At 38.0% G+C, this 23,875-nt stretch overlaps 1 protein-coding gene across 1 annotated transcript; it reads left to right on the top strand.

Annotated features, from left to right (window-relative positions):
- The first annotated feature begins 3,093 nt into the window (after positions 1-3,093).
- On the top strand, positions 3,094-17,231 carry mn1b (meningioma 1b). Its single transcript, XM_081365395.1, has 2 exons — positions 3,094-6,722; positions 15,895-17,231. The coding sequence occupies exons 1-2, from the start codon at positions 3,230-3,232 to the stop codon at positions 16,101-16,103; spliced, it is 3,702 nt and encodes a 1,233-aa protein (XP_081221521.1). The 5' UTR covers positions 3,094-3,229; the 3' UTR covers positions 16,104-17,231.
- The last annotated feature ends 6,644 nt before the right edge of the window (positions 17,232-23,875 follow it).

Raw genomic sequence — 23,875 nt, 5'->3', positions numbered from 1 at the left:
TGTTGCTGAGACGCCTATGCATAAACGGCATTACATCGAGATTTCATATTTGTGTTATGTTAGGGGCCAGATGATGTTTTCAAATGACACTTTTGATGTCACTTAACACTCATTTATTTACATTGTGTGTGTTTTTCCTCATGCAAGATTAACTGTTTAATCTTTTAAGAAAATGACAAATGATTAGGTCTGTGGTTAGCCTACTCATCTCGGCAAAATTATTTGCTTTAATTAGGCTATTATTAGGCCATTATGATTATGATTGTTATTATTAGTATTATTAGGCTATTATTTTAGAGGGGACAGACGATGTTTTAAATGGTCATTTAACAATAATTTATTTAGGCTACATTGCCTACAGGTCATTTGGGTGGAATAACAAGCTTACTAAATTGGTGGTTTCTCATCTCGGCAAATCGTTTGTCTTAATTAATTAATAATTATTATTATAAAGCAGCTGTGTTTAACATGCGTCTAGGACCATATACAGAAAGAATAATAATAATAATAGGCTACCTAACATGTTCACTTCCGTTAGGTAAAGAAAGAAAGAAAGAAAAAACTCTGCTGCTCAAAAGCTCCTGATTTAGGCCCATTAGTGTATTTCGTAATTAAAACGAGAGAAATAGACAATAATACTCTGAATAGACACTCTCTGATTCTACGAGTCGTGTACGTTCAAATCTTTAACGGTGATCGTGAAGTTAGGCTAATACAAATCAGTCGACGTAACTCACAACAGCACCGACGGACGGGTTTCTTTCTCTCCTCTTCTGGAATAATATTATTAGGGAACAGAAATGCATGCCGTTTTACACACAAGCGTGACTGTAGAAGAGAATAATCAGTTTTCACACTTTATCCATTATTACTGTGGGCAGCAGCAATGCTTTGTATAGGGTTCATGAGGCTTTGATACATTCAAAGCTTACTTCATCTTTTGATAGATAGATAGATAGATAGATAGATAGATAGATAGATAGATAGATAGATAGATAGATAGATAGATAGAATGTAAACAGAATTATGTTAATTGGTCAATTAATCTGAATGGAAATGTTAATTCGCAGTTTGAAGTGCACTAACAATGCAAACTCCGGGTGGTAATTATGCCCGCATTTGCGCTTTTGTTAAGCATTTGCATAGGGGCAGACTGAGGCTCCCTACAAATGGATTTTTTCAATGCTTTTCCATTCCACAATATCCAGGTTTTCACTACGCTATATTATAGAAAATTCTACAATAAATGTAAAAGCATCACAAAACTCTCATAGAGCTGTTCAGTTATCAGCAGGCGTAAATCAAGATAGTAAATGCAAAATAATCAGCCTAGCCTACCAGCTGTGGTTGACAATGATTTGATTACAAGATGCCATTTTTTTATGTTATCTACTGTACTTTCTATGTTTTAAAACTGTGTTTTACAGATCATAGAATTATATATTGACAATAGCCAATACCAAGCTACTAAAATCTGTAATGACTGTAAAGCCAAAACAACAGCGTTAGACTAAAGTAATGCATTATTTTGCTACACTAACAACATGAAAGCCAAAGCACTCAAATTTACATAACTAAAACAACATAAGAAAATAAATGTTTAAATAGGCTACCTACAATCCCAACAAACTGCATGGATGTTCTTCGTGGGAATTCTGGAATGCTCCTTTCTCCATAAAAAAAAAAAAATCCAGCCCTTTTTACTTAGGCTATGGAAACATTGTTTTAACAATTTGACCGCCTTGTTAAAATTTCAAAAATGATTATCATAATTAGGCTATATCATTATGAAGTAAAATTACATCATTATTACAGTAAAATTAAATGCATTGTACCATTTTTAGTTAAAATGAGTTTTTTTTTTCAGTTTTTTTTTTTAATTTTATTTTTTTTATACAGTGAGTGGATTTGGATCCAAAAAACCCCAAACAAATAGGCCTATTTTTCCCTGAAGCACCTGAAAACCCTTTCTCGTAACGCAAACAGACAAATCCTGGACTACCTTAAGAGATCGTCCCTCCCTCGGCACGTAAGCCATTGGCTGATGTTTGCAGCGGAGGACCTTGCTGAAATGCAAAACTTGTTGCTGGTCCTTGCGGTCGTTGCGCGCTGTGCTGAGCGTCTCAGACATCAGTATGTGATCTATCGGTGAATCGTTTCCAGCTGGAGTGGAGCAAATCTCAGAACTGGTGCTATTAGAACAGGACTCCCTGAATGCGCAAGTGTTGACTGTAATTGAAATTGCAGTCAAGCTGTTCGATTGCGCGGAAAATGAGCAGGACCGATGGGACTGTGTTGCCCAGCAGCTCTGTGGTGGCGGGCTTTGGATAGCGCGTGTGCTGCCTATCCCTCGGAGCTCCAAAAGACGGGCGCACAAAGACAGGAGTTCGGGGTTCACCCCCTCATGCACGGGACTTTCTTCTTGCCTTTACTTTTGTGTCATCGCTTGTGTAGCTCAGCCCAAGGGAACTCTTTCTTTCCAACTTATGCAATTTGAAAGAATCTTACCCATTTCTAAAAGAAAGTGAATACCAAATACGCTGTTCTGGATTCATGTGGACTTGGATATTTTTGTGGTACCCTGGAAAGTGTTGTAATATGCGTTCAAAATGGATTTTTAAATAGAACATTTACCTCACTCTGGACATTTGACAGCACATTGGAATTATAGTCTGTGGAGGATGATTTGACGGAACATGTTTTCTATATTTTTTTCTATATGTGTTGTAGCTGTCGTCAGATCGTCAGGTGAGGCTGTTTTTGTGGTAAGAGAGTAGTATTTATAGCAGTCGGGTTTTGCCGTGATGTAGAGAAAATTTCGGCAAAAAATAAGTTTTTTGTTTGTTCAGTGCAAATATTCCACGTAGTAAATAATTGTATTTCTTTTATATTTTATGTAATACTTTTAAAGCAGTGAAGAAACAACATGGAACAGATTATGGAATAGACCTTGAACTTTAAAGTTTTTGTAGATCATTTCGTATTACAATTTCAAGTTCATTTACAATATCATAGATTTTCTCAGTAATTAATTATTCATTACTGTGGTTTACAACTACAAACCTATTTTTTTTATTGATGGCAATACCACATTTGAAATTTACCCCTGTATTATACAACTTGTTGTTGATATTACTTGAGTTTGCCAAAGAAAGAAAATAAAGGAGACAGTAGACACTGCAGTGGAGCCAGGGAAGCTGGTTGTCATGCGGGATTGATTGTGGGAAGTATGTTTGGGCTGGAACAGTTTGGTCCACAGATTAATAACAGAAATTTTGGCCCCACTGAGAAAAACTTTAACCAGCCAAGAGTAAGCATGAACTCTCATTACAAGAGCCCAGGTTTTCATGCTGGAGGCCCACAGGGGACAGTTGAGCCTGGTATGGGCCCACTTAACGAGCCTCCTGTGATTGAGATGAACATTAACATGAATGGAGGTGAACAGTATGGTGGATTCCAGCGAGGACATTCTGAATTGCATGTGGGGAATCTCCAACAGCAACAACAGGCCTCAATGCATGGATTTTTTAACCCTCAACGACCTCATAATAATCCCCATGGACATCAAACCCATTCACACCATCAGCACTTTGGTGGAAATTTTGGACCTGAACCTGGGTCCTCTTGCTTACACAGTGGAAGGATAATGGGTTACAACAGCGGTATGGGGCTCCAGCAAGGATTTACGGAGGGGTTTGACCCACTCTCTGAGGGGCAGTCAGCAGATGGCTTCTCTCAGCAGCAGTCCCAGCAGCAGCAAAGGACAGGCTCCATGCCTGATTTCCAGCACCATGGACCCCCCAGCGGAAATCACCCTGTACCTGCCCCATGTCTCCCACTGGACCAATCACCTAATCGTGCTGCCTCCTTCCATGGCCTGTCTTCTTCATCCTCTTCAACAGAAAGTCACAATCTAGAGCCCAGACGAATGCCCCCACCAGGTGGTGTTGATGGACTGGACTACAACTATTCCAATGAGCCCTCATCTGGACATTTTGAAGTGTCTGTGTACTCCCCCTCTGAATCTGATTCTCAGCTTTCTCATTTTGGGCCTGGGCGTCAGGTGCCAGGGCCCAATTTTCCTGGAAACCCAGGGTTGTCTCGTGCTCCTGGAATGCAGGGCATCTCTAAAGAACACCCCCATGCCCCCCCTCAACAGCAGCAGCCCTCAGCCCAGCACAATGTGTTCTTTGAACGTTTTGGGGGTGGACGCAAAATACCAGTGGGGATAGAGCCTGGATCCAGGCATCCTCTCTTGCAGCAGCAGCCAGGCTTGATTGGCAGACAGAACACTTGCCCACCATCTCTCCCACAGCCCCCACAATCAGAGACGAGTTCCGCAAATGCCAGCATGCAGGAGGGAGGCGTCATGATGCCTGGCCAGCATAATCAGTTTGAATACTCTATTCACAGACCAGAGAACAGACGGATGCATAGTTATGGCGACCCCATGTTCAACATGCAACAGCAGCCACCCCCTCCCCAGCAGCCTTCCAATCAGAGGCTGCAACACTTTGATTCTCCTTATTTAAATATGGCTAAGAGGCCCAGGTTTGATTTTCCAAATGCCACTCATGGTGGGGAGAGTTGCGGCAGTTGGAACAGTGGTATGCATAACCCGCCTGGTATGGAGAATAATCTCTCTCCAGCAGCCTACCCTGGCCTGCCAGGAGAGTTCACCCCCCCTGTGACGGATGGCTTTTCAACAGGCCCATCACTGCAGCTTACAGGGCCTGAGCAGCAGTCAATGCAGCAGCAACAAAATGCAGCATCGATGATCAAGCAAATGGCCTCTCGGAGTCAGCAGCAGAGGATGAGACAACCGAATCTACAGCAGCTGGGTCACCACAGTGATGTTCCTCAAGGGCCCCTGGGGCATGGGGGCCAGGTGGGAGGCATGCCTCAGTCGAGTTTTGAGAGAGAAAATGGTGGGAGGATGGTGAACTTTGATGGACGGAACCCACACATAACTTTGGAGAGTGGGTGGTTTCCCGGGCCGCATCCACCTGGGGAAATGCTGGGCCATCGCATGGGTCCAGGTAGAGAGGTGGGGGCTCATGAAATGCAGCAAAATGGTCCTGGCATGATGTTCAGACCTGGTGTGAATGGAATGGGCATGCAGGAGCCGATGAGGATACCGGGGGAGGGCCATGTGCAGCCCTTACTTTCACCCAACGTCCATTCACAATTCAACAGTGGCATGGGAAACCTCTCACAGATGCAGTCACCCAGTACAGGTGTTGGATTGCCCAATACACCATCAGAAAGGCGCCCTAATGACTTTCCGGGACCACCCATGGGTGGTCCGTCCTCTTTTCCCTATGGAGGCTCTAATCGACAGGGAGCCTCTCTCTGTAACTCTCAAGGGGTGAGCACCTCACCAGGGAGTTTTACATCCCAATCAGACTTTCCCACTAACCAACGTTCCTCAGTCAGCAAACTTGGTGGACTCTCCTTAGGGAATTTTAGCAAAACGACTGGCAAGGACAATGTTTTTGGACAGAGCTGCCTGGCAGCCCTCTCTACTGCCTGTCAGAACATGATTGCCAGCCTGGGGGCCCCTAACCTCAATGTGACATTCAACAAGAAGACTCAGGGAGAAGGGAAACGAAAGCTGAGTCAGACAGAACAGGACCTAAATAATAGTGCAGTTAATGGCACTGGGAATGCTGGGACTGAATATTTCCCAAGCATTACTTCCCCCCAAAATGGGCAAATGCCTCCAGCTGGAAATAGCAACACTAAACCAACAGGTCAAAATCAAATGGTGCAGGGGGAAGCCAGCACCCTCTCCCCAAATTACAATATGGACACTACCCCTTGCAGTGAGGGGAAGGCGGCGACAGGGAGTGGGAGAGGGAGAGGGAGGAGAAAAAAAGACAGTGGCCATGTGAGCCCTGGGATATTTTTCCCCTCTGAAAACAGTAACCCTGTTGTAAGTCCCGGCCAGCAGGTGGCCTCAGCAGCTGGTGCCGGGGAGAGATGTACAGGCACACCTCAAGAGAAGTCCCACACCTCTCCCTCATGGGGGAAAGGGGGTGACCTGCTGCTGGCAGATCAGGCTGACCTTATGTCATCTCTTGACAGTGGCATTCAAAGTGTATCAAAGTCTGAAGTCTGTTCCCCTCGCATGGATTTTACAGATGACTTGGGCACACATTATAGCAATGAGGATGAGGTATCATCAAGCTCAGATGCTCCATCCACTGTGAAGGCTGGCCGCAGCACTTTGTTAGGCTCGCCCAAGTTGCAGAGAGACAATGGACTAATAGGTGGGCAGAAAGGGCAAGGCATGGGCCTTTCCAACCACACTACCTCAACATTGGATGGCTTTGGTGGAGTGAGCCATCCGGGTACACCAGGCATGGAGCAAGCCCGTACGCCCTCTAGCACCTCTGGCCAAGATGAAATTCACCCACTAGAAATTTTGCAGGCTCAGATCCAGCTTCAACGGCAGCAGTTCAGCATTTCAGAAGACCAGCCTTTAGCTGGAAAAAATAAGAAAAAAAGCAGTGACTGCAGTGGTCAAAATGGAGATGGAGAGCTTTCTAGCTGTAGCCCGGATGCTGGGAAGGGCTCCGTGGACACCATTGATCTGGACACACTCATGGCTGAGCAGCATGCCACCTGGTATGTGCCCAGTGACAAGTCTCTGCTTGAGGATTCAGAGGAGGAGAAGTCTGTTTGGGAAAAAAATAAAGTCCAGGGAACCATCAAAGAAGGTAAATATTTAAAATTTTACTACAGTATAGATTTGAATTTATGCAAGTAAAAACACTCCATAAAAATGTATGAGGTGGCAATATTTGTACCCCCCCCCCCAGTTTTAAATGTATAGCCTTTCACTTTCTCTCTCTGTCTTGCTCACACACACACACAAACACACTAATGTAGGCATACGTGCAAAAAAATGCTCTCCTTTACATTATAGTGTTTTTGAGCAAGAGCAATGATGTGACTCTTTCTTAAGTTTTTCTCTCCGTTACATTTTTATTAAAAGGGAAATTACATATAGATTGTTTGGATCATTTTAAAAAATATATATATTTTTAAAATAAATTTAAATTTAGGAAACCAAATTTAACAGAACACATAGTTTGTCACAAATAGAATGTATCATATAAAATGGCTTTGTGAGAAAAAAATATGAAAGCTTCATAAAAGTACAACTAATTAAAAGAAAAATGAGGTCATGATTTCTATGTATTAAATGCATTTCATTTACTAAAGTACCTACCTATTTTCTTAAGGAAAAACAAAAGCAAGTGGCTCTCTAATCATTTGTAAAATCCAAGTATTTATTTAAGGATTTCGTCAGTTATATTACATTAAAAGCTACATTAAATAACAGAGGCTCAAAAGAAAAAAATCCCTAGAAATATTTCCTGTTGATCTTTATCTCGATCTTCACTCACAACTCTATTAATCATCTTGATATGTTCTAGCCACATGGTTTTAATCTTTCCATTATTATTATTATTATTATTAATAATAAAAAAGTCTTTAATTGAGTTCTTAGTATGGCTTTTTTGGGCCACTGTTCTGACACACTCTTTGATGGGTAGAATAGTTTAAGAATTTTTCTTATATGCTCTATAAAAAAAATACTCGAATTGCCAATATTTTTACTAAATATGTTTTTTTTTTAAACTGTAATGTATTTTTGTATACATGTTCCATGTGTGTGAACCTAAAGACCATTAGAACAACTAATGAAGGTTGGAGCTGTGTAATAATACTAATATCAATAATAATTATTATTATTATTAGTAGTAGTAGTACTTTTATTATTATTATTACTACTAATAATACTTATTATTAATAATCATTTCTTATACATCGACATTAAGCGGCATAATTATGTAAACCATAAGCTCATATATTTGATGTGTGCATCCTTCATTTGGCACTTGTCCTTTAGTTTAATCAGTATATAAAACGGTAATTGTCTTTACTGAAAAGGCAGCGGGACGGACACGCATAATTGAATTGCCACAGCCGGAGTGCGCTTTCACGCGTGTTAATAGTTCGCCCCCGGTGTGCATTATGTGCCCCTTTGTTTGGGCTAACTGCAGGTGGGAGGGTGCAGGGGGGAGCTTTCAGAGAAGGCAACCTTAAGTCAAGGTCCATTGTTTAACATGCAGTGTTGTCAAGTGCACCATCCCCATCTCTTGCAAACGCATCCACCACCACACAGCCAAAAGGATTCGTTGCGCATCTGTCTATGCACTCAGTGTAAACCAAATGCAAAACATTGTATTTTCTTCTCAGTATTTCCCACCTTTCTTTTCCCCCACCAACTATGCATTGCTGTCCTCATTTTGCAGTCTCCTTCTCTCCTTTTTTTCCCTCCTCCTTTCATTCAGCCCCCCGAGCTGTAAACGCACGTTGTGCTGGTGCGATCGATAGCTAGTTAGCACAAATCACCAGCCTTGACAGATTTTCATTTGAGTGGCGTAGACAGCAGAGATGAGAGAAGGGTTACAAAGTGTTTGCGGCTTGTGAAATTGCATCGGATGCATTGCACGCCAGCACACAAGGGGACTGTTAAATTCTATAAGAGGTTCATTCACACCATCATTTTTATAGGCCTTTATAACACTTAACTTTTAAAGCATATGAATGCTTCTAGTAATTTTAATTAGGTGACTAAGGTGCTTATAGGACATTGTTAATATGGATTTATAGGAAGCAGTAATTTATTTTACGAGTCTCAAGATCATTTTAAGGCGCCTTGGAATTAATTGCAATGTGCTGTACGAAGTGAAAATGTGTAGTTGTGAACTAAAGGAGCTATTTCTTGCAGATATGACCAAAACCATTTTTGCTTGGCGTAACCTAATGTACAGTCATATCAGATCATATTTTTGACTTAATAAAAACAGTTTATTTCAGTGTTAAGTGTTGAAACACTTGCTAACCAAGTTAACTGTTTTTATTTCTATATAAGAGTAAACACATTTCCTGTGAGTAATTAGTATTAGCTCTCAATTTATCGTTCAGGAATATATCCTCAATGTATATATTTATATGTTTGATTATATATATACTAAGTCTGTCTTTTTTGTTAGGTCTTCATAAAATAACCACAAATAACAGATCACCTTATGAATATACTCAGATTCAGCTGTCAGCAGCAGCGCAATGCGGCAGTGTTGTGTGCATCAATGTGTAATTTTACACATTTAAAAAATAAGATTGTTAGTACAATTTGAGTTAAAGATCTTAACAGGTTACATCATTTTTTGATAATGTGCAAAAAATAATTTTAACATAAAATTTTTGTTTTTTATTACATTTTCATGTAATATTGTTTTATGTTAGAAAATTATCTAAACAAAACATCCTTCTTAACCTTTCTTAAATCCTCAGCCCTTACAGGCGTCAAACACATGCACGCACACACACTAAAATTTCACCACACCTTTTATAGCCAAGTATGCATAACACATACCAGCACACTTTTTGGATTGGATTTTGGATTGGACCTTTGAATTTGAAATTGGACATCTTTGACTGGGTTGCAGGATATTCATATTTGTTCTTTGTTCTGTATTCTGTGCTGTCAAACACCAGTAGTGTTGAGTCCTCTGATCTCAAAATCACAATGCAACTTAGTCACTATTTTGTATACAAACTCCATAAGTGCTTTGATAGAGTTATTTTCGGGTCATTTAGTGGCCCAGCTGGTGTTCCTGTGCTTCTGTGGTTGTCGCCGTCTCTCTGGCTTCTCTCTCGGGTCTCCTTCTTGTTAGTGCAGACTAACCTTTGTGCAGGCGACCTTTGCTCGTTAGATGTAGCTGAGAATTAAAAATGCTGGGCCCATCGGATATCTTGGATATGTTTTGTACAATCTAAAATATATATTTATTATCAGAAAACTTAATTGAAATTTTGGGTTCATATTTCAGTAAAAAAAAAAAAAAAGATAAGTACATGTAAACTTAATTATTATTAAACTATAATTTCTTAATATTAAGTTTTTTTTTTTGTGACAGGTTTTCTTGAGCAGCAAGTATGAGGTTTTGTGTGTGAGGTTTTGGTTGTCATCAGTCATTACTGGTGAGGATTTCCTTGTGGCCCCCTGAAGTGTTTACTGCAAATGGTACTAATGACCCCCACTGGACTCTTTGTGGACATGATAAATGACAGAGCAAGTTAGGCAAGGTTTTATTACGCCTTTCTAAGATGCGGACAATATTTATGCATTTAAATGGATCAGTTCTACACAAGGTAAAATCAGCTGTGTTTGTTTGTGCACCTTACATGCCCACACGCTTTTGTGGGGAATGGCTTAATATATTGGTGGAGAGTACCGACTGGTCACCAAACACCCAGTACACTTATTTTTGTAGACAAATGGAAAGAGTGAATTTTCCTTTTCTAACTCATGACAGAGTATAAGCATAACATTTTACTATTTCATTTGTGACAAGTTGCAAAACATGAATGATTTTAATTACTTTCCCTGGCTTGCTTTTTTGTTTCTTTCGTTCCATTCCTAACACCCAAAACAAAGCTGTGATTCACATTTAGTGTAAAATGGAAAAACAGCTCAGGGCAACCCATGCTCTCATTCTGTCACTAGCTTGCTTCTTATTGACTTTCTCCAGAACTTATTCATTCGCCAATTTTTCAATCATTTTATCAGTGGCTGAAAATAGGAAATGCTCTTGCACTAATATTACAACCCATACGGCAATACATACACACATACATATAAATACATATATATATATATATATATATATATATATATATATATATATATATATATATATATATATATATATATATATATATATATATATATATATATATATATTTAAACAAAAACATATATATTTTTAAAAATGTATTTGCCCTCCATATTTTTCAAACCAAGAATAAAACATTATTTCACATTTAAAGAAAAACTTTATTTGTTATCTACAGTACATGAACATATAAGACATCTGAATAAAAATCATTAACATACCTGTACATATATAATGTAAAAAATAAATTATATATATATATATATATATATATATATATATATATATATATATATATATATATATATATATAAAGTTCAAGCTGTTGGCAGGTGGTGTTAATGTCGTTGCTGATCAGTGTATTTTAGAATGTAATTTTAAATGGTGGTTTTTTTTTCATACAGCCTAAATGCAGGCTACTGTAAGATTAGAAATGTAATATCTTGCCCCTGAAATAAATTTTACATTTTGAATTTCAAAAATATATTTAATTTAGCTTCCCTGTGTATAACATATATTTAGCACATAGTTACATATATTTTATACAGATATATATATATATATTTATTTATTTATTTTTATTTATTTTTGCAATATGGGAAAGAAATTATAAGCAATGCAATTTTAATATTAAATCCAGCAGGATTTTAAAGGAGAAGTGTGTATTTTGTTCCCCAACGGTGTGACCAAATGGAATTGCAAAAATTACAGCTGTTTTCCTGAACTGTTTGCTTCCAGTATATCCCCAAATTCACACCATTGGTAAATAATTGTTCCTGTTTTGGGTATGTTGGAAGCCTCAAATAAACCAAACAATACTTTTACAGCCCTTCAGTATTTATGCCTTTCGGTGGAAAGCCTGCTAATGACTTACTCTTGTCCTAGTCTCTGAAAATTAAGATGGGACAGGAGAGAGTATTTTGATTTGACGATTTTTATACTGTACAAAATGTATAGTCTAACCCTAACCTACTTATCACGGAAAACTTTCTGCCTTTTTATATTTTCAAAAAACATCACTTGGTATGATTTATAAGCTGCTTTCCTCATGGGGACCAAAAAATACATGCACAGACACACACGCACACACACACATATAAAAATACCTTTACGTTTTTTTTAAAGCTTTTTGGATATCCAGTAATAGCAGGACACATACTACAGCAGAGCACATACTGACTCATGTGACAGTTATACTTAAAGCCTGCCTTTATAAGCTGTATACTTCAGTTTGCTTCTAGAAGCTTCCTCATTATACAAGCTTACATTTTGTTTTCTTCTATGTTTTCCAAATCTTCTTCCAATGCTCTAACTTCAGCCCTCTTACTGCATGTGTGTGTGTTTAAAGATGTTACCAGGCAGCTAGAGGGAGTTATGTCGTTTGGGATGCTGGTTGTTGTCTGGGACTCATTCTTAATTTTAGGGAAAAATAACAAATGGGTTGTGATTTTAGAGCTGCTAACTTTTAGGAGCGAGAAAAAGAGAGAAGAAGAAGTAAATGGCCATTGTAGTAGATGGTTCATTGTGTGCGTCTCAGTCAGCTCCCTAGGTCGTCAATTCATATATCTTACAAATTCGCCCACTGGTAAGGACAGTAAGGAACCAGGGTCACTATATATTGGGACACTGATAGTGACATGATGACAACATGTACAACGTCACTATTGGTTTTTATGAACAACAGCAGAACTGATATTTTTCGGACATTTATTTTTTTAATGTTAATTTTAAGTATATTATGATAAATACTTTGTTACATATACCTATAAATGTTATCTAGATTATGTTCTGTACCTGTCTATGAATTTATGTGCTAACATGAACATTATAAGTACATTGTACCTTACATTTTTTTTTTTTTTATATGTAAGTACATAGTACATAAAAGTGCGACCACAAATGTTTTAAAATATAAACATAAGACCAGACAGTTATGTCATTTCCTCTACTGAGGAGTAGAGGAAGCCGGACTTGCTGAAGATTTATTATTGCAGCAGTAAATCATGTATTAGTTTCTCAAGTATGTGTTCTCGAGGAGGGGGAGGGTGGTAGAGAGGGAGAGAGAGAGAGAGAGAGAGAGAGAGAGAGAGAGAGAGAGAGAGAGAGAGAGAGAGAGAGAGAGAGAGAGAGAGAGAGAGAGAGAGAGAGAGAGAGAGAGAGAGAGAGAGAGAGAGAGAGAGAGAGAGAGAGAGAGAGAGAGAGAGAGAGAGAGAGAGAGAGAGAGAGAGAGAGAGAGAGAGAGAGAGAGAGAGAGAGAGAGAGAGAGAGAGAGAGAGAGAGAGAGAGAGAGAGAGAGAGAGAGAGAGAGAGAGAGAGAGAGAGAGAGAGAGAGAGAGAGAGAGAGAGAGAGAGAGAGAGAGAGAGAGAGAGAGAGAGAGAGAGAGAGAGAGAGAGAGAGAGACTGTGCCTGCCTGAACTCAGACTCCTGCAGGAAGGGGAATATAGGCTTTCAAACCTTCAAATATAAGTCTTTTGCAAATTCTCTTGTGGATAGCAATTAAAAGATCCAGCATGTAGATCAAAATTAGCATATTTTCAGTGGAATCCCAAGGTCCTTGAATCAGTGCATTACGCTGTGAACAGAAGTATTTCCTGATCAGAAATTAATGGGACCATGTGTGGGGAGTAAAATGTAGATTGCAAGATCTGTAGTAATTCTGAACAACAACAACAAAAAAGGAATAGAAGTTAGAAGAAAACATTTTGATGCACTTTGTGTGTGTCGATATATGCTGGCTTTCTTCCATTGTCTTTTAAACTGAACAAAATTAAAAATGTATCTTTCATAATTGTGATATTTTAGATCAAAATCAACAGACACAACATTAACAAGATTTGCATTTTGTGTAGGACATACCAGTAAAAAGTATTATAGTTTTAGGTTAGCATTTTGTTTGAGACTAATGACGTAAGGAAGATAAGACCAATCACAATTCATGCAAATATCGCTGATGTCATCTCTGTAAGGTTTCTGAGACATTTTCTGAGGATTGAGGAAAATTAATACAGCATTGTAATAATATACATTTTTTGCCATACAGCTTAAAAAAAAATGTATTAAGGGTTATGATATGTGTGGATTTAATGTTGAAAGTGCTGTGTCAGGTTATGTGTGTGCTGTGTTTGTTATGTTGCAGTGTTTTGGGATAGACACCGAGTCTCTTAAATGTGTGACTGTGTTTTGGGGTTGCACAGTTCTCACATTGCTGTGTGTGTGTGTTGGGGGTAGCAGCAGGAAGCTTGATGGCTGCTGAGCAGTTTGTGTGTGTGTGTGTGTGTGTGTGTGTGTGTGTGTGTGTGTGTGCGTGTGTGGAGAATGCTTGGTTGCTTATCCAGGCCGTAGCCCAGCCTGCTGTGCCCAGCTACCACGGACTATTGGCAGACTCTGCAGGACGTAAGACAAGAGAATAGGAATATGTGCGTGCATAAGTGTGTGTGTGTATGTGTTATTGCCTTAGGCGTGTGAAGATGTGGGGGAGATGTGTATATATTTCACACCATATAATAGATTAAGACTCCATATAAAGATACGATGATCTTTTGTTTGTCATCATTTATGCAGTCCCACCGTTGTCTTTTCTTTTTACCACTAATGTCTTTCCCTCCTCTCTGGATTCCTTTTCCCTTTATTTTTGTTCCTCTATCCTTAGGGTTTGGGGGATGGGGTCGGGTTATTGACCTTTCCCTACACCTTACCATTTTTTTTTTTTTCTGCAGTACTGGTCCAGACAGGCTCGAGGGCGAGACCAGGCGCCCGTCTCTCAAAATGGCTGACACACAGCATGTGTGTGTGTGTGTGTGTGTGTGTGTGTGTGTGTGCGTGTAAAGGTGTTTCTCTGTAGGGGAGTGCAGGGATAATTGTAACACATTTGAGTTTTTTTGTAGATTTATTCAGAAGCCTAAAAATGATTATCCTAAAGATTTGAAATTTTACCTCAGATGTCTTTGGCGTGTCAGTAGTCATTATCCATGTCAGTTAAATTTATAACATAATCAGTTCATATACCGTTAAACTGGAAGTACATGAAGGACAGGTGTTACATTCCTAACACTGTAGCATATATATATATATATATATATATATATATATATATATATATATATATACAGTAAATGAAAAAGAGCTTGTCCATATCTGCATTCAAATCTGATTTTATCTGTTGTAAATTACAACACTAAAAACTAAAATTTCTAAAGATGTTTTTACTTGCTTTTTTATATCCATGTTTATGTAAATCTGAATAAAGATGTGAACTGGGTACAAAACTGATACAATTATAGTGTTTTGAAATGCCATTTTCTCTATTTCTCTGTCTATCAATCACTTCTTCTCTTGTATTGACATTTCAAATGCAACCCTTATAAACCTTTGTATGGATTTTGTTTTGTGCAGTAAATGAGATGGGGGCAGGGGGTTGACTTGTGTGTCAATGCTTTAGAAGGGTCATTATGCAGGTAAATTAGGTCAAACAGAGTCAAAGGTCAGTTTTCCCAGAGCTTTGTGACTCCTTTACTGAAGGGTCACTTTGTTTTTGTGCAGTGGAACGGGGTGAATGGGTCCTAAAGCCAATGCTAAAGCATGTGGTTCGATGGATTTTAAGATCACACTTCTCAAATACACAGTCTCAAACCATTCACACAATTGCCTGGAAAAGACAAGGGCTTTTTTACTTTTGACACTTAAAAAAAAAAGAATGACCAGTGCCTACACACACACACACACACACACACACACACACACACACACACACACACACACACACACACACACACATGTGTAGGCCAATCTCGAAACACTTACTGTACACAATATTTACTCAACAAAATGTACATTAAAGGCTTTTTATTTGTTGACAGGCATTTTGAAATTGATACACTACCACTTAATTGTCAAAATCTGGGACAGTGATCTACCAACATTGGCCAATGCGAGTACTTGAATTCATTTGGGATGGATTGTATATGGTTCAAAATTTCAAACATTTAAATATTGTGGTGGCCAAAAATCATTTGATTAATTGGCCTATCACAACACAAGCCACTTTTAAAGTGCTGTATACCTAAATGAATACATAGATTGCAAATGTAATGGTTACATCAACATATTGAATTTCTTCCCCCTGTGTTTTTCTTTCAGAAGTAGACCTGTCTCAAAGTAAAGGCACAGGAGGAGCAGGTTCCTCGGGGACCACTGGAGGTATGGGTTCTCATCTCCAGTGCCTGTCAGTCCATTGCACAGATGAACTTGGGGAGTCTAAGGGGCGCGGGGGACCTGTTCCTTCCTGGCGTTCCCTTCACTCGGACATCTCAAACCGGTTCGGAACATTCGTAGCTGCGTTGACTTGAAGAAACAAGAGCAAGAGAAAAGAAGACCTTTTGACTACCAGGATGAGGATAAGAAACCAAGACTTCTTTTTTTATATATGGAGGAAGGATAAATCAGTGTTTCTTTGTCAGGAAAATTTGTGCCATTTTTGTAGAAAAAAAAAACAAAAAAAACAAAACAAGAAAAAACATGTTACACTGAACTTACTGTAGGATGATATTAAAAGACAAGATGATGGTATACCAGTACTGATCCAGACCTCAACATTACTTTATACGTCTATGCATTCTGATGGCTTTTCTGTTCATCCATTGTTGTGTATTCTATGCTTCTCTCATACCCAGTTTTTTTCCCTCTCTGGAGGTCAAATTGTTTTCATCTTTGAAATAATTATTGTTCCTCTTATAAAAAAAAAATAAAAAAAACCTGGTTTTGAATAAGATCTAGGGTCTTTTCCTGACCCTCTAGCCCTCAGGGAAGGTAATTCTATTGTCATCAAGGGACACAAGAGGGCTTTGAAATGTGGTCCTTGCAGGCATGCTGCTTGCTGCCTTCTTTGGAACCAAAAGGGAGTGGTCAGGGGAATCCTATTAGAACATGATTCATAGAAATTCAATGATGTGCCATGTCTTTTCATGCTGTCTTAAAATGCTTTAATGCGGATCACTGGCCCTCCCCCAGAATTTCTCCACTGCTTTTGGTTACTTTACCCTTTCGGATTCCCTCTTTACTTGTATATTAGGTTTACAGCATTCTCCATGTTTCGGTTTAAATAGCCCATAGCCCATCGGATTGTTTCTTGAACACCCAGGATGCTTCAACACTGGTATGCCGCACAGCTAGAGGAAACCTTTTGATGTTAAATGGATATCAAATAGAAACCAGAATATTGGTATTGCACATGTCATTTTTTTAGGCAATCTTATACTCTTTAGAATAATGTTACAGGTGACCTTAAATACCTGAAAAAGGTTGGATGGAAGGTCATAATGGCAACGTGGAGATTTACAGAGGTCCTTTTTCTTTGTTTCTTTTCATTTTTTAAAGTAATATGTAAAGTGCAGTTGTCTGTTTTCCTGCATATTGTATATATATGTATATGTTTTATTGAGTATCTAAATAACAATAAATATGATGTTAATGGTGGCAGTTGCGCTTTGAAGAATTCTGTTTGTATTACTTTTGCTGTGAGCAGCAAGTAACATTTATAGTTATATAAAATATTTTTACACATCCAATTTTTCTATTTAAGTTTAATCCAGTAACTGACCTTGACATGACATGACACTGAATTGTATTTAAGTTTTTAAAATTAGAATTATTCTGGTGCTTGCAATATACGACCTGTTGTTCCCAAAATCTTGGTAAACATTTAAATAATAGGACCCTTTGTTTTTTTTTACTTAAATGTATCAATATAAATGTAAAACAAATGCAAATTTAAGGCTTTGGGCATTTGGTTTGACATGTTTAACACCTATTTACATGTTTTTATGCTTATTATTTGCCATCCTCTGTCAAACAGATAAAAAATCATTAACATTTTATAATAACATTCATTAATAATATTAACAAACAGTATTAAATTAAATAATTATTGACAGATCATTTGTCAGTGTAATTCTAATAGTTATGATTGTCATTAAACTTTAATATATTTTTTATATACACTCACTGTCAATTACTAATCTGTTCATCTCTCATTAAAGAAGTTTATTATAAAGTGTTTCCCATGTGCTTTAGCTTTAAGCTGTTGTTATTTTTATCAATAGGCACATCTCCCATTAAGCCTAACTAAGTGCAAACCATTTAATTAAAAACCCCCATTGAGCTTTGCAGCACAAATACTGTAGAAAAAGCCAATTGGCCCCATGCTGCTTGAGCTGGATCCTGAATTCCTATAAATACACAGCATGTTTGTTCAGGGCAGATATGCATCTTTAAGAAAATACCACAATGTTGACCTAAGTCTGCTTCCTCCCCCTCCGAAAACCACCCTGCTTATGAACGCACCCCTCCACCCACCCTTCACAAAGATCCAGAGGTGAATGTCTCAGAAAGGAGAGAAAAAGAGAATGTGCGTCAGTAATGAAGGTGCTAAATTTGCTTTTACAGGGTTCATTTGACAGATTTTAACATTTAATTGGCTCCCTATTAAACATTGTATACATTTGAAAATATTGCTAATTACTTGCAAAGCACTAAATGGTTTAGCTCCCCAGTACTTGAGCGAGCTCTTAACGCATTATAGTCCTTTACGTCTATTGCGATCTCAAAATTCTGGCCAGTTGATAATACCTAGAATATCAAAGTCAACTGTAAGCAGTAGATCCTTTTCCTATTTAGCACCTAAACTCTGGAACAGTCTTCCAAACATTGTTCAGGAAGCAGACACACTCTGTCAGCATCGATCTCTTTAACCTAACACATTATCAATTTCTATAATTCAAATCATGTAAAATGACTAAAATGACTAAAAATGCTGTATTATGCATGCCAGACAAGTAATTTAGTGATGTCACTTTGTAAAGAAAGACTACGTGCCCGCGCACATGCATTCAAACACTCATGCCTATACCTTATGCGCTAGAGAAACGAGGGCGCCGCCATCTTTAGAATATTGTCTTTTAATTTCCGTTTTTGCGGTCGCTCTGTATATTTCTATGGCCCTGCTGTCCAGGAGTAATTAGCTTTTGAAGTGGATATACTTAATGTAAAGTTAACTAAAGTTATCATGAGGACTGTAATGTTTAAAGCAGATGACTTAACAATGTCAGTCGACTGGGAAGATTTTAAAACGAGCTGTTCATTAATTAACACGCAAAATCGCTGTGAAAATACAGACCGGAAGTCAAAAGACAACAAGCGCAGCGCTGAGAAGGGGTGGGGCTACTACATAAGGTCTATAGACTAAATTAGGGGTGACCCCAAATAGTCGAAGATTAGATGCTTCGATAGGAGGAACCTGATTCGACTACCGATCTCACGGTCGAATCTTCGCAGAGGTGGAAACGAGGATCATGCCACTTTGGCTATATGAGGGCGCTCAATGTCTGATTTCACATAGAACTACCGGTTTTCTGTCAATACGTTAATATTCAGCCTATTATGATAATGCTGTAAATAAAAATGTGCAAAGAAAGAAGCTTTTAATAAATATTTTTTAACGTGCGTGAATAAATCCAAACCCAGATTTAAGTTTCACTTTCAATCCGTGACCGACAGAGGAGCGTCGTGGCGGCAAGGATTTAAATCTTTAACAATGTCTGGGATAAGAAAATCTAAAGTGTGGATGTAGCCTACACCATCAGAAAGGATATTCTCCAAGGCTGGATTTAGCATCAGGAAAACCATGATCGCACTTCTGCCGGCCAACGTTAACAAGTGTTTTCCACGGGATATTCTAAAATGCTTAACGTGAAAAAAGCTTTTAAAACGCTTAAAAGGCACTTTAACGTGGCTTAATGTATGTAGGCTACACAGTACACACTTTATTAAGAAACCATACTATGTGCAGATAAGATGAACCCAGAATATGAACGCAATGCGTTCCTCCTAAGCATTTTCATATTTTTATTTAACTATTTTAGGAGATTAAATCGTTAAACGTTTGGACGTTTGAAAGACTGGATTTGTTCTCTCGATCAGGTAGGGTACAAGTGATTTCAAAACTTTTCAGCCGGTTCTAATTTTATTTTTGGATGCTGTGAACCAGGCACGGCGCCAGGATTCCAGTTTTGGATGGGCCAGACCAATTGTGGGTGGGCCTTAAATTAAAAACCTTATCCAATCACTGTTTAACCTAATAAAAATTATTGACTAATATACTGTTATATTATCTGTGAGTATGCATAATATAGATTTTAATAGCTTGATGCTCTTTGAATATTTTGTTGCATTGTAAAAAGCTTCGGTGCATAAGACGGAACTATTCGCGATCGCTCTCCATGGTTCTGACCAAAGAAGAGCGCTTTGGAATCTCCATTACGCATCATACCTGGCTTTGTCTCTTAGTGCGCTACGAAGACTCTTAAGGTATAACTTAACTAAAGGTATACTACCACTAAAGGTATACCATTGCTAGGCGTCTTCAGGGCTATCATCCACTCGCGAGGCAGAGGCGCTGGCGCCCTCCGAGCAACGGCGCTGGTCGCCGAGAAAGATATGACATGGAGTGGGTAAGACATGATTTTATGGAAGCTTATTTCCGCAACAAAATAATAATAACAAAAAAGATAATTGCGACTTTTTATCTCACAATTGCGAGTTTACATCTCGCAATTCTGACTTTATTTCTCAGAATTGCGATACAGTCAGAATTGCGTGAAATAAAGTCGCAATTACGTCTTATAAAGTCAGAATTCTGACTTTTTTTCTCGCAATTGCAACTTTATACCACGCAATTCTGACTTTATAATACGCAATTGGGAGATATAAAGTCAGAATTGCATGATGTAAAGTCGCAATTGCGTGTTATAAAGTCAGAATTGTGAGATATAAACTATTCTGAGGTAAAAAAAAAAAAGTCCGTCTTTTTTTTCAACTGGACTTTATATCTCACAATTGTGAGTTTATATCTCACAATTCTGAGAAAATATGTCAGAATTGCGAGATATAAACTCGCAATAAAGTGTTATAAAGTCAGAATTGCGTGATAAGTCAGAATTCTGACTTTATATCTCGCAATTCTGAGAAATAAAGTCAGAATTGCGTGATATAAACTCGCAATTGTGAGATAAAAAGTCCAATTATCTTTTAAAATGTTTTATTCAGTGGCGGAAAACAAGCTTCCATATGATTTTGACCACTTCATTGAGTGTTATTTTTGTAGAAAGACTCTTTTTAAAAGGTTTTCGTTTTTTTATAAATTGTATCTTAATTTTGATCAATGTTTTATCAACCAATTACCTGTATTTAATAAATGAGAAGGAATATAGCAGACAATGTAATAAGGCACCAACATGATCACTTGCATTGCACGTTAACTGGAGGGCGCCGAAACTCAGCTTGTGCCTCACAGATTTTAGAAATATAGGCAATCTATTATAGAAAGCTTGAAATGTCTACTTTTAAACGAAAATATTCAAAACCAAAAGAAATAGGCTACTCTCTGATTATGTAATCCATATCTCCATCCATCTCTGGCGTTCATGGCGAGTCCGCATCGTCAACTTCATCTTTGCAGCGACACAGAAAACACCAGTTTATTAATAAACAATTAAATGTCTCCTTGCTATTTTAGACACATTCATAATCATTACTTTTACCGGTTCTTTGTGGCAAGCTTTATGTGTGCGGTCGTGCGCTTGAGTGCGGATATATTACGTAAACGCTCATATCCTGTTTAAGTAATTAAAATAATATACGATTTGTCCACGAATGGCTTTATATGAAAAACTACTAGTCGACTAGAAAAAAAAAATAGTCGGAGGCAGCCCATATTTCGCATATTTTCAAGCCAGGCAGCAGGCAATTCTGGGTTGAGCGAGCGACCCTGCGGAATGAGCGAGCGGTGCGGAATATTCAGAAATGCGCTCTGATCGAAACAAACCCGAACCACTGTCTGCTGAACTTGCGCAGAAACATCAAAATAGATAACAGCTTTTTAAAATTGTTTTTAAAACTAAACATTTAGACTATTTTAGCACAAATGATGAGCTTATTGCTATTTTTTTTATAATTCTTGACAAACTTAGAATATTAAGTTTTTTTCTTTTTGAAGAAAAGTTTTGGGTGGGCCGGTTAAAAAGTGGGTGGGCCTAGGCCCGTCAGGCCCACCCATAACGCCGTGCCTGCTGTGAACATTTTTAGCTAAAAAGACTTAGCATTTATTGTTGTTTCTGCAGTTAAAAAGACAAAGTTGAAAATTCTGGCTACTATTGTTATTTTAATATATATATATATTTTTTTTTTTATTTTATTTATTGATCTGTCAGGGTTATCGAACTATTTGTGGCTTGTGTTTTGAATATATGCTCCCCTGCACTTTAGGCATTTTGCACATATTTGCTCCTCATCTTGTGACTTGATTCTGATATATTTCGTTTTGTATTTTTATTTATTAGAAAGGTATATTCTGTTCTAATTTAATTTAGTAAATTAATTGTTTGTTTTTTCGGTGCATCGATGTTGTGCTGTACTTAGAGCCTGCTAGCACAGGTAATTTAGCCAATTTAATTTGATTTGCATATGAAATATAAATCCTGTCTGCAGTGTGGGCTTTCTTGAGTTATTTATGTTATTTCTTAGTTTTATTGATCCAAAATGTTATTTTAATGATATTTTCTTCTATATCTTTGTGTGATTTTCTGTACATCGCAGCTTTGAAATGTTAAAGCCCCGCCCCCATACACATGATTCGACTATTAGTCGACTATAGGCAAGACTTGACGATTCTGATTTGACTATGAAAATCCATAGTCGGGGACACCCCTAGACTAAACACGTAATACGTCACCGTTTTCACAGATTCACGTTTTTTGGAGTTTTTCACGAGTTTCACGTTTTTCTCCAAGTTTACATGGAGATCATAACGGTATGTTTTTTATTTCAAAGTTTGCGTTCTCAGGCCACCAAAACGCCATTGACGTGTATGACAGACGTATAATGAACGGCCAGAATGCATTATAAGTTTTCTGTTTTCAGTTGAAAATGGTGTAGTGTAAGTTAATAACTAATGATTTTTAAAACGGAAATAAATCAATCAAAAACTTACTTAAACGTACAGTATGGAATTTTTTTGTCCACTAGGGGTCGCTAACGTCTTACAATAACAAAGGCGTAGTTTGATGACGCAGCACATGCTAAGAATTATGGTTCTTGTCGTCAACGTCAAGCCGGCCGATCTAATAATGTTTATGGATGACTGAATACATCGATGCTTTTATCATAACTGTGATATGAAGCAGTTCGGGATTGCTAAGAGACAGCTATCAGCTCCAAACGCGACGCGAGCTCCCGCGGATATAAAAGGAATATGGACATTTCATTCAACCGAACTACACGCAGAATTACTACTCACAGGTCAGTTTATTAGACAAATTAAACTTGTGAGATAACGCAGCGCTGTTTCACTTGGTCTAACATTACATTTAGCACACTAAACTGCATTTCAATGTGTTGAAATTTATGTGTTAGTTTGTTGTTCATCTGTATGAGACTAGCAGTAAGCTACATCAACATGAGAATAACATACAGATCATATTATAACATTTTATCATTGTTGAACTATATAACATTGATTAGTTTTATGTAAATGTGCTCACCTGTTTAATAAAGTACATGTAGGAGCGGTCGAAGTCTCGGACGTGGAGCTCTCGTTTATATACTGTCTATGGGAGCTCTCGGCATCTCGAAATTTTAGTTCTCGTTTTAGTTCTCCTTTTTTATCCAAAGTCTGCTTGCCATGGTCCATAATGTTTGAACGAAACAACAACAGCGTGCAGATAGACATTGCGAACTCCACAGTTGTCTGCGTCTGTCGCTTTGGTTAATCAGAGGGCTCTGCTCTTAGCTCTGGTTGCCATGGCAGTACGAGCGGAAACCATAGGCGGAAACCAGGGACAACGCGGATATGACGCCATTGACTGCGACAAAACGGAAATAAAGACACGGTCCGTGTCTTCGAATTAAAATATTAATTTCTCTGGATTTAGAAGTTAATTGGAACTGTCGGGATAATGTAAATACACAACTTTAAAAAATATATAACATAGATATAGTGATTTTTTATATTTTTAAAGCAAAAAAAAAAAAAATACATATTGTGCCTTTAAGCTAGACAATGTCTTTC

The sequence above is a fragment of the Scardinius erythrophthalmus genome, assembly GCF_964197995.2.
Source record: "Scardinius erythrophthalmus genome assembly, chromosome: 5".
Lineage (NCBI taxonomy): Eukaryota > Metazoa > Chordata > Actinopteri > Cypriniformes > Leuciscidae > Scardinius > Scardinius erythrophthalmus.
This window is presented reverse-complemented; position numbering and strand designations above follow the sequence as displayed.